The sequence below is a fragment of the Symsagittifera roscoffensis genome, chromosome 1, assembly GCF_963678635.1.
Source record: "Symsagittifera roscoffensis chromosome 1, txSymRosc1.1, whole genome shotgun sequence".
NCBI lineage: Eukaryota > Metazoa > Xenacoelomorpha > Acoela > Convolutidae > Symsagittifera > Symsagittifera roscoffensis.
Genome location: NC_087062.1, coordinates 95773246 through 95785293, shown reverse-complemented (window position 1 = coordinate 95785293; position 12048 = coordinate 95773246). Strand labels below are relative to the sequence as shown.

The window sequence follows — 12048 nt, the reverse complement described above, 5'->3', positions numbered from 1 at the left end:
CTCTCGCTAATTCGGTTATTTTGTTGTGTTATTTTTCTGTTTTCCGGCTAAACATGGCCGTCTCTGAATGTCTCAGAAATGTAACGTCGCAATTCGAATAATTCTAAAAATTTTCTACTAGAAATTTCTAGCCTCCTTTACATCAATATATGCCGACTAAAGCCTCTAATGTTGTTTTCGTGCTGCGATGGAAGGTTCCGCTGTGCCAATCCGGGGGAATGGCACAGATATTATGATACTTTTGACCTTCTGATTATGTAGGAATCATTTTGCTTATCTCTCCGGTGTCATTGGTTTTTAATCTACGGTACTTGAAAAACTTAAAAGCATAGCGCATTGGGAAGAAGGAAGTCATTCATATTCCTCCAAGAACTCAGAAAAGTAGAAGATGTCTGAGGCGTATTGTATGCTATCAACTAACTGAAACAATGATTAGACATTGCACTCAGGAAATTGTTTTTCCATTTTTTACGCGAAGTCTCAAAATTTGTCCATGTTAAAATTTGCTTTTTCCTGATTCGACTTATGATTTATTTTCAAGTTCTCTTCTCCTTTTCTTATTTAAATGATGGCAAATTCCACAATCAAAAAGCAAAATTGAAAAAGTCACAATAAATGTGAATGACTTCTAGTTTCAAAAATGGAATTAGTTTTGTGATTTCTTAGCGGAACAAAAAAATTTATCAGTCGATTCTGTTTTTTTTCTAAATTGGATAAGCTTTAAAAAAAATGCCATTCACAGGAACCGGAATAAACTTTCAAGTGCGTTTTTCTCAAATTGGGTTAAGATTAGAAAAAAAGTGAAGAGAACAAAAGTTGCTTAGAATTTCACCACAGTTAATATTGTGCAACTTTTTTTCGAAATTTCGTATCAAAATTTTGCCCCAAAAATATTTCATTTTGGTTTTGTTGGAATTCAATTACGAATTACGCTAAAACTACCAAATTATGCGATGAGACAATTATATCAAAAGAAGCCTCTTACACATCTCAACAAAGTTTTAGGGCGGGTTGAGTTTTCAAAATTTTTTATAAGAGAATATATTTATAGTTGACAGCCAAAAAAGGTCATTTTTACCATATACACGTCAAAATCTAAGGCTAAAAACAAATATCAAACGTTGTACGCAATTTTTTGAAAGTTTTGTCCCTCTAAAACTTTGTTGGGCTGTGTAAGAGGCGTATTGCGATATAATTTTCTCATCAATTAACAAAGTAGTTTCAGCGTAATTCTTGATTAAATGAAAAAAGCCATAATGACCAATTTTAGGGGTAAATTTTTGGTGGCAAATTTCGGAGAAAATAGGTAACCATTTAATTTTGTTGAATTTCTAAGCAACTTTTGTTCTCCTCACTTTTTGTCTAATCTCAACCCAATTTGAGAAGAAAGCCTTTGAAGTTCCAAATGTTCGTTTTTTTTTCCGTATAATTTAAATCAGTACTGTATGACAACCTCCAAGAAAGCTCGTAGGGATTTAAAGTTCAAGTGGTATCAAATTAAAGCGCTCCCAGCCGTAATATAAATGCTGAAAAAAAAATCAAAAAAAATTCTTGGTGTCGCCGAGAAAATTTTGATAGTTTCAAGGAAAATTGTTTTTAAAATTGAACCCCGAAACCGTCTATTCTTGCTCAGTTATGGATTTATGGTTGAAATATGGGAAAGGGGCGAATGATGATTTAAAATAGAGTTTTATGAAAATGGTCAAAGTTGGAAAAATACAATCCTGTTTATTTTAAATTCTTTCCTTAAAATATTTGCTTATCAGTTTCTCTCGCCCAAAATCTTCCAATACCGGTTACAGTTGTAATCAAGTTTTGAAAGTAATTGAAGTTCTGAAAGGCATAGCGCATTGGGAAGAAGGAAGTCATTCATATTCCTCCAAGAACTCAGAAAAGTAGAAGATGTCTGAGGCGTAGTGTATGCTATCAACTAACTGAAACAATGATTAGACATTGCACTCAGGAAATTGTGTTTCCATTTTTTACGCGAAGTCTCAAAATTTGTCCATGTTAAAATTTGCTTTTTCCTGATTCGACTTATGATTTATTTTCAAGTTCTCTTCTCCTTTTCTTATTTAAATGATGGCAAATTCCACAATCGAAAAGCAAAATTGAAAAAGTCACAATAAATGTGAATGACTTCTAGTTTCAAAAATGGAATTAGTTTTGTGATTTCTCAGCGGAACAAAAAAAATTTATCAGTCGATTCTGTTTTTTTTTCTAAATCGGATAAGCTTTAAAAAAATTGCCATTCACAGGAACCGGAATAAACTTTCAAGTGCGTTTTTCTCAAATTGGGTTAAGATTAGAAAAAAAGTGAAGAGAACAAAAATTGCTTAGAATTTCACCACAGTTAATATTGTGCAACTTTTTTTCGAAATTTCGTACCAAAATTTTGCCCCAAAAATATTTCATTTTGGTTTTGTTGGAATTCAATTACGAATTACGCTAAAACTACCAAATTATGCGATGAGACAATTATATCAAAAGAAGCCTCTTACACATCTCAACAAAGTTTTAGGGCGGGTTGAGTTTTCAAAATTTTTTATAATAGAATATATTTATAGTTGACAGCCAAAAAAGGTCATTTTTACCATATACACGTCAAAATCTAAGGCTAAAAACAAATATCAAACGTTGTACGCAAATTTTTGAAAGTTTTGTCCCTCTAAAACTTTGTTGGGCTGTGTAAGAGGCGTATTGCGATATAATTTTCTCATCAATTAACAAAGTAGTTTCAGCGTAATTCTTGATTAAATGAAAAAAGCCATAATGACCAATTTTAGGGGTAAATTTTTGGTTGCAAATTTCGGAGAAAATAGGGAACCATTTAATTTTGTTGAATTTCTAAGCAACTTTTGTTCTCCTCACTTTTTGTCTAATCTCAACCCAATTTGAGAAGAAAGCGTTTGAAGTTCCAAATGTTCGTTTTTTTTCCGTATAATTTAAATCAGTACTGTATGACAACCTCAAAGAAAGCTCGTAGGGATTTAAAGTTCAAGTGGTATCAAATTAAAGCGCTCCCAGCCGTAATATAAATGCTGAAAAAAAAATCAAAAAAAATTCTTGGTGTCGCCGAGAAAATTTTGATAGTTTCAAGGGAAATTGTTTTTAAAATTGAACCCCGAAACCGTCTATTCTTGCTCAGTTATGGATTTATGGTTGAAATATGGGACAGGGGCGAATGATGATTTAAAATAGAGTTTTATGATAATGGTCAAAGTTGGAAAAATACAATCCTGTTTATTTTAAATTCTTTCCTTAAAATATTTGCTTATCAGTTTCTCTCGCCCAAAATCTTCCAATACCGGTTACAGTTGTAATCAAGTTTTGAAAGTAATTGAAGTTCTGAAAATTTTTTGGCCAAGTTTTACGCTCGGTGTCGAGACGCTCTTGAAACTATCAGATCCTCTTTTTTAATGTAACTAGTAATGGGAGAACAATTTTTAGATTCAAAATGGCTTGCACAGCTGCTACAGTATTGCTCTTCGTGCCAAATCTAATCGGCTACATCAGGATATTATTGCTGGTCATATCATGCTGTACAATGTTACATAATCACTACATAACAGTATGTTGTTACCTGCTTAGTCAGTTGCTGGATGCGCTGGATGGACATGCAGCGAGAGCTCTAGGCCAGTCGTCAAAATTTGGTGCTCTGTTAGATATGCTAACAGACAGGGCATCTACAGCATGTATAATGATGGGTTTATGCGTACTCTACCCAAAATATACAGTTGTGTTTCAAATGAGCATGGCGTTGGACATTGTATCGCACTGGATGCACCTTCACGTCTCAACAATCAGTGGAAATGCCTCCCACAAAGCAATATCTCTGGAAGGCAACCCAATTCTCAAATTGTACTACACTTCCAAACCAGTTCTGTTTTTTATGTGTGCTGGCAACGAGTTGTTCTACAGCATGCTCTACTTGATGGCATTCACTCAAGGTCCCATGTTGAGTGGAGTGAACATGTCACTATTCCGCTTCATATTCTATCTTTCTTGTCCCGTCTGGTTCGCCAAGTCGAGCATCAGTTTGCTGCATTTAGTAGTTGCTTCTGTAAATGTGGCTAAAATAGACGCTTCAGATAGATCAAAAGAATCATAAGAGGCATTAAAAATTAATAGTTGGAATTATATAACGGTCGCACTATAGTTTTCATTATGTTTCAGTTTACGTGCTATTTTTACTCTTTTTTTAAATTGCTCTGTTGTGAAATATATCCGACCAAAATCATGAAGTGTCATCTAAGTTTCAACTCAATAGAGACTGATGAAATTCGATATTAACAGAGTTATTTAGGGGTAGTTATTTTTTCAAATCCGGACCGTAAAAAAGTTAAAGAACTTTAATTTTCTATATAAACCCTTGCGATAAGCAAGGTTATTGCAATCGGGTACTGGTCTTATTCCCATAAAAAAATTTGTTCACTGAATGGTCAAAAAAGTTAAGTTTCAGTTCATAATGAATTCCAGTTTTTCTTGCGTCGCCGGCAAACTTAGTCCGAAGTTAATGAATGCACCTGGGACGGCAAATGGGTTCGAATCTGACAGGACCTTGTTTAACGAGAAATAGTCCGTTTCAAAAAAATTGCCGGCTAATTTTTGTCTGCTTTTTTTTTATCGGCAAATGTTCTGCCATATTCTAGAATTTTTTTTATTATGGTTGCTGTTAGTGTTCTGATGTACCTCTTCTGTTTGTTATAAATTTTACTAAACTTGACTTCGTATATTTTGTTTTTTTTTGTTTTCTTTTCGCTTAAAAACTTTATTTCGCCCAAATGATTTCGGCCTACTTTTTATAGGCCAGATGACTTAATTTCGAGTCGTTTCAGCGGAAACATTTTTTGATGCTAGCCTCTGGATTGCACAAAATGCTAAAAATGTTAATAGAAATTATTGTTCATGAGAACGTTTTTTTTTCGGCTTTTTTGTTCATTTTTTTCCTGCTTGATAGGTTTCGGCCTTTATAAATCAGCTTATTGGCCTCATATTGCGCTTCTCGACGAGCAAAAAAGGTTTCGGTGTTTTGAGGGTGAGGGGGACTTATTAACTTTTCTTTTTTTCGGCTTAAAGGGTTTCTGACTAGGTATTTTTTTGGGTTTGTTACCGCTGGGTACGCATACTTCCGATGCTAATTTCACATTCTATTGTCTTGGCATGCTTTTGTTTCAAAACTAGCCTGATTCATTTCGATAGATTTTGTTCGACATTTTCGATTTTTTTTTCTTCATTTTTTGTTTTGTATCGCGAGTGAGCGAAGCTCAGCTTTGCCTCTGTGTTTTTAAATTGCTTTACCTAGATAACTGTGTCGGAATATTCTAAACTACTCGCACAGCAAGCGACATTCGTTTTTTGTAATCACTTGTGAATGTTTACCTGCCCCACTCAGTGATAAATGTATAATTGGAATTGGAATTTTTTTTGAAGTATATGTAAAATGTTAAATGAAAAGAAAAATTTGTTATGAAAAAAGATTCAACTCCTTTTAGTAAACACGTAGCGTTGCTAATCAGCTGTCAGGTTTAACTCACTCAATTTTTGCTATGCGTCTTTTTTAGAAGTAAAATGTCTCGCCTCTAGTGTAACATGTGATGTTACATAATCATGCTGTACAATGTTACATAATCACTACATAACAGTATGTTGTTACCTGCTTAGTCAGTTGCTGGATGCGCTGGATGGACATGCAGCGAGAGCTCTAGGCCAGTCGTCAAAATTTGGTGCTCTGTTAGATATGCTAACAGACAGGGCATCTACAGCATGTATAATGATGGGTTTATGCGTACTCTACCCAAAATATACAGTTGTGTTTCAAATGAGCATGGCGTTGGACATTGTATCGCACTGGATGCACCTTCACGTCTCAACAATCAGTGGAAATGCCTCCCACAAAGCAATATCTCTGGAAGGCAACCCAATTCTCAAATTGTACTACACTTCCAAACCAGTTCTGTTTTTTTATGTGTGCTGGCAACGAGTTGTTCTACAGCATGCTCTACTTGATGGCATTCACTCAAGGTCCCATGTTGAGTGCAGTGAACATGTCACTATTCCGCTTCATATTCTATCTTTCTTGTCCCGTCTGGTTCGCCAAGTCGAGCATCAGTTTGCTGCATTTAGTAGTTGCTTCTGTAAATGTGGCTAAAATAGACGCTTCAGATAGATCAAAAGAATCATAAGAGGCATTAAAAATTAATAGTTGGAATTATATAACGGTCGCACTATAGTTTTCATTATGTTTCAGTTTACGTGCTATTTTTACTCTTTTTTTTAAATTGCTCTGTTGTGAAATATATCCGACCAAAATCATGAAGTGTCATCTAAGTTTCAACTCAATAGAGACTGATGAAATTCGATATTAACAGAGTACTTTAGGGGTAGTTATTTTTTCAAATCCGGACCGTAAAAAAGTTAAAGAACTTTAATTTTCTATATAAACCCTTGCGATAAGCAAGGTTATTGCAATCGGGTACTGGTCTTATTCCCATAAAAAAATTTGTTCACTGAATGGTCAAAAAAGTTAAGTTTCAGTTCATAATGAATTCCAGTTTTTCTTGCGTCGCCGGCAAACTTAGTCCGAAGTTAATGAATGCACCTGGGACGGCAAATGGGTTCGAATCTGACAGGACCTTGTTTAACGAGAAATAGTCCGTTTCAAAAAAATTGCCGGCTAATTTTTGTCTGCTTTTTTTTTATCGGCAAATGTTCTGCCATATTCTAGAATTTTTTTTTATTATGGTTGCTGTTAGTGTTCTGATGTACCTCTTCTGTTTGTTATAAATTTTACTAAACTTGACTTCGTATATTTTGTTTTTTTTTTGTTTTCTTTTCGCTTAAAAACTTTATTTCGCCCAAATGATTTCGGCCTACTTTTTATAGGCCAGATGACTTAATTTCGAGTCGTTTCAGCGGAAACATTTTTTGATGCTAGCCTCTGGATTGCACAAAATGCTAAAAATGTTAATAGAAATTATTGTTCATGAGAACGTTTTTTTTCGGCTTTTTTGTTCATTTTTTTCCTGCTTGATAGGTTTCGGCCTTTATAAATCAGCTTATTGGCCTCATATTGCGCTTCTCGACGAGCAAAAAAGGTTTCGGTGTTTTGAGGGTGAGGGGGACTTATTAACTTTTCTTTTTTTCGGCTTAAAGGGTTTCTGACTAGGTATTTTTTTGGGTTTGTTACCGCTGGGTACGCATACTTCCGATGCTAATTTCACATTCTATTGTCTTGGCATGCTTTTGTTTCAAAACTAGCCTGATTCATTTCGATAGATTTTGTTCGACATTTTCGATTTTTTTTTCTTCATTTTTTGTTTTGTATCGCGAGTGAGCGAAGCTCAGCTTTGCCTCTGTGTTTTTAAATTGCTTTACCTAGATAACTGTGTCGGAATATTCTAAACTACTCGCACAGCAAGCGACATTCGTTTTTTGTAATCACTTGTGAATGTTTACCTGCCCCACTCAGTGATAAATGTATAATTGGAATTGGAATTTTTTTTGAAGTATATGTAAAATGTTAAATGAAAAGAAAAATTTGTTATGAAAAAAGATTCAACTCCTTTTAGTAAACACGTAGCGTTGCTAATCAGCTGTCAGGCTTAACTCACTCAATTTTTGCTATGCGTCTTTTTTAGAAGTAAAATGTCTCGCCTCTAGTGTAACATGTGATGTTTGGCGATACGTTCCAAGGTGGGGCTGCTGTAGATATTTTGGTTGCTCAGGGAAATGTCGCAGTTCCGACCTCTATAAAATCGAACTCAAGGTGCCAGCTAACGCGGTCTTACGAGCGGGACGTGAAAGGAAATGTTTTCATTTTAACTTCCAAAACAGGATCCGTGCCTTGCCTCAACATTCCGAGCGAGAAATCTGCATCATTAAAAATTGTACAGTCTATTTTGTGTCTTCAACTTAACATATCACAGTCATCGGAACTAACCGTTGATGTAACTATTTTCGACCAAGCTAACTCGAAAAGACGTCTCAGTTTTGCAACTGCTCACAAAGTGTCAGCAATTACTCCTCTGCATACGAAGTTGCCATTGAAAAATGTACCTAGAAATTCATGGTTCATGATAAATATTGACCTGCTTACGTTGACATCTGGCTTATACCCTGGACATTCTTTCAAATTCTTGGACTCACTGACAGTTAGCTCGAAATGCAAAGTAAGGCGAATATTCACCGTTCGGGATGTGAACTGTGCTTCAGATTTGCCAAAAGCCGCTGAGTTTCCATTCGGAGTCAAATACGAAACTAAACTTATTAATTTCGAATGTTACGAAGGAATTTTGCTATCGTCGCAACGAATAATACATAGTGCACCAAAGAAGTTAAACCAATCAGCAAACAACATCAAAGCGGTTGCACCAAATAAAGAATTAATAAAAAGTGAGGCAATTAAAAATGGTTCTTTTGAATCATTGGTTAGTAGTCATGGAAGCGAAGAGCTGAATATATCAGGCCGACATGGAATCTCCTCTGCTCCTGTCGGAAAGAGACCAAATCATTGTTCCGTAAACCCTCAACCGCCCGCTCCCTCGAAAAGTGGGAAAAGTAGCAGCAGAATAAGAGCTCGAGTTTATAGCAACGAGAAAGAACCGAAGCCTAGTGCGTCTCCTGACAACGCCAGCAAGGTTCCAGAAGCTCCGGTGCCGGAACCGCCTGTTTCAGATCACGGCTTGTTCACGTTCTCCTCTATGCCCCGAGTAGCTCCTGTTCCAGAGTCACCGTCTGTCAAACCTGTCTCGCCATTTGAAGCAAATAATGTGGTCCAAAGTGCCAAAGACACTTATAGTCCTGCAAAAGAGGGAAAATCAGTTCCACAAATTTCAAAGAAGTTTTCAGATGCGTTCAAACTACAAAGTGGAGAAAACGAAAGAAATAAGAGGAACGTTCATCTGGCCGACGACGGTTTAGACGACGAGAAAGAAAACATGGTGGAAAAGGAGAGAGAATCAGGCGAAATAACAGCCAGGACAAATGTGCACACTCCTTCGGACTACGACTGGAGGAATTACGCTCCACCGGACACTGGTCGCAGTGCCTCATCAGTGGAACAGAGCATGTTAAACTCTATTTTAGATCCCCATTACCAAGATGGAGATACAGACATACACAACCCCCTCTCAGCTTTAGAAGACTTGAGCATGCAATCAAGCAAGTACAATTTGTCGTCTAGGCTAGACTACTTAAACAGCAATAAATCAACTCAGCTTAACGCAATGGCGAGAGCGAATAACCATAATTATGACGAAGCATCGTACCAGTTGCCCTCTTTGGAGAACTTTAGATTAGGGAGGAACAACAATGCAATGAGATCAAGTCCTCCGTTGATGCTACAAAATGAGCAGCTAGAAGAATCAGAAATGGAAAACAGAGAAAGAGAAAGGGACTCTTCGAACGTGAACAGTGAACCGGACGAGGAACTAGAGTTAATCTACGACCCGGACTTGAACTGTTACTTTGACCCAGTCACTAATAAATACTATGAACTGCGTACCTGAAAATCATTCCAAACATGCCTTCTAACATCAGTCATTATAGTTTAGATTAAGTACTTTCTACTGTAGATTTCATAAACATAGTTGTTTTCTATTTATTGCTCCATAATTCAGCTTTATGAACTGATTATTTTCAATTTAATGGACCGTAACAGTTGAAATTGTGAAAATACATATATCAGATTTTTTTCTTAAATATTCGGCTTAGTTTCCCCTCGTTTTATTTTTCCACAGATCATCAATGCGAGCTGGCGTAAATGTGGCCGCTACGTTTTTAACTATTGTACACGATTTTGAACATTGTAATCATATAGGAGTGGGTTTTTTGAATTTTTTTGTCGCGAGTTTTTGCTTTTTTCCATTCACAATGTTTGATTTTCATTAGAAAACGTAAAGAGCACGTGTAATGTCAAAAAACACGTGTAATGATGAAAAAAGAATCTGTTACGAATGCATTTGTAACTTTTGAGTAATCAGTAAGTTACGCATTCAGTAACATTACATGAAAATAAAATGGAAAACTAAACATTGCTACGAAGGGAATAAGTTGGAAATAATTCGTTTTTTTTTTCGGTTTCCTTAATTTGGGGCTAGGTTTTTTTTTAGCAAACTGATTTTTTCAGCAGGCATGGTTTTTTGGCAGACTCAAAAAAACTGAGTTATCCAGTCAAAACGCCAACTTCAAACGCGTTTTGGCAAGTGGCTACCGCTTGCTCGCTCCGCTCAAATCCGAAACGAAAAGAATGGGGCGTGTAAATCAGTACTTGCTGCTAAAACAGTATGTTTTGCCAACAGTTTTGTTGACAAACTGAGGTAATTGTCTTAAGTAGGGAAGTTCAAACTCAGATTACGCGCCGTGTTTAATTCAGTCAATCAATTATGCGTCAATTTTTGCTGCCTTCACAAAGCTGTCACTCAAAGTCTGCTGAAAGACCTATATTTTTTTTAATGCTAAAATCCGTTCCCTCATTTCTACTGAAGTTATGCCAAGCTCGTATCCGTTTTCTATTTTTATCAGCGATTCAGATAACGGGCTTCTAGCTGTGCCGTATCTTCATAGCTCCCATTTTTTACCCTTGCGATAAGCAAGGGTATTGCAATCGGAAATAGACTTCTTTTCCAATGGAGAACTTCGTTAAGATTTAATAAAAGCTAAATTTAGGTTGTTTATAATGAATTTATTGTTTTTGCGTCTATGGCACACTTGGTCTGGAGGTAACGAGTACGCTTGGGACGGCAAAGGTCCGGCGTTTGAAGCTGACATGACCTGTTCTTATTCAAACGGGAAATATTTCGTTTCAAAAAATTGTCAGCCAATGATTTGTCTGTTTTCAATTTGTCGGCTTAGTTGTCACATCGTATTTTTGCTTACTTGACTTCGTATTTTTTCTCTTTTTTTCGCTCTAATACTTCTATCTGCCCCAAATGATCTCGACTCATCTTTTATCAATTTCGTGGCCTAATTTGGAGGTAAACACAATTTTTATGCTTCCTTATGGATAGGACAAAATGTTTAAAATCTTAGGATCAGAAATTATAGCTTTAAGGTTTTCATGACAACATTTATGTTTTCGGTTCTACAGGAATTTCCTAGGTCGATGCTCGGTTTTGCCTCTGTATGTTTTTATATCTTTATAAAAGATTTTTGGCTTAATATTTTTGGGCTCATTTTCTGTCAACCTATCGGCTTATCTGCATTTTCTGTACGTTCTTTCAAAGTAAAATTTAAGAGTTTGGCTGTTTTCTACGTTTGCGGTAGCAAGTGTGTTGCAACAGGGTACTAGTTTTTTTCTCTGTAAATATCTTTGTTCACAGGGCTCATCTCTTCGTCGCCTCTGTTGAAATACTGCAACAGGCATATTTTGAGCACATCAGCTTTTTAATTGTCCATCCTATTCCAATTTTGCTTTTTGTTGGTTGTAATTTGAAAACTAGATTTTTTTTGTTTTCCTCCTTTCTTTTTTCTCCTTCTTTGTTCAATTAGTTTCTAAGGTTTTTTGAACTTTTTTCGGCTTTCTGCTCAGTTCTATTTTCTCAGTTCTAAAGCTTTGTTACTTTTTTAAATTTTCTTTGGATGCTTATTTCGCATTCTACTGGCTTGGAATATCTTTTTTTTTCAAAACTAGCTTTATTCATTTTGGTGAAAGTAGTTTTTTTTTAGATCGGGTGACTTTGTTGTATTGTATCGCAAGTGTTGTGAAGCACCCCTTCGTCTCTATGTGAAGTAACTTCTACAACTATCATATTGATAAAATAGGCATGTTCTTAAAAGAAATGACTTGTGTGTAGTTTTGACAATCACGGTTTGATGTCCAATGTTTGACAAATCTAGTTGATATTTTTTGCGAAAAGTGTTCGAAAGCTGAGCAATTGTCTGAGGTTAGTTCTTGGTAATTATCTGAAACTTGTGCTTCATTTTTGCTTTAAGTTTTTTTTTGTCAAAAGCATTGGATTTGGTTTTCTTTGAGTCGTATTCCGAATATGGGTATACGGTTTTGTATAATAGGGTTTTATTTTTCGAGTGAATAAAAGTTAAAAACAT

The 12048-nt window shown here is 35.8% G+C and overlaps 3 protein-coding genes across 3 annotated transcripts; all 3 read left to right on the top strand.

The window, feature by feature from the left end:
• Positions 1–3453: 3453 nt before the first annotated feature.
• Positions 3454–5487, top strand: LOC134857269 (CDP-diacylglycerol--inositol 3-phosphatidyltransferase-like). The gene has a single exon (XM_063873651.1). The coding sequence runs from the start codon at positions 3458–3460 to the stop codon at positions 4109–4111; it is 654 nt and encodes a 217-aa protein (XP_063729721.1). The 5' UTR covers positions 3454–3457; the 3' UTR covers positions 4112–5487.
• An 80-nt stretch (positions 5488–5567) lies between these two features.
• Positions 5568–7554, top strand: LOC134857268 (CDP-diacylglycerol--inositol 3-phosphatidyltransferase-like). Its single transcript, XM_063873650.1, is given in 2 exon segments — positions 5568–5959; positions 5961–7554. Coding segments are annotated over 2 exon segments (564 nt in total). The 5' UTR covers positions 5568–5620; the 3' UTR covers positions 6186–7554.
• Positions 7555–7643: 89 nt separating this feature from the next.
• On the top strand, positions 7644–9643 carry LOC134857266 (protein CFAP20DC-like). The gene has a single exon (XM_063873649.1). The coding sequence runs from the start codon at positions 7674–7676 to the stop codon at positions 9507–9509; it is 1836 nt and encodes a 611-aa protein (XP_063729719.1). The 5' UTR covers positions 7644–7673; the 3' UTR covers positions 9510–9643.
• Positions 9644–12048: the final 2405 nt, after the last annotated feature.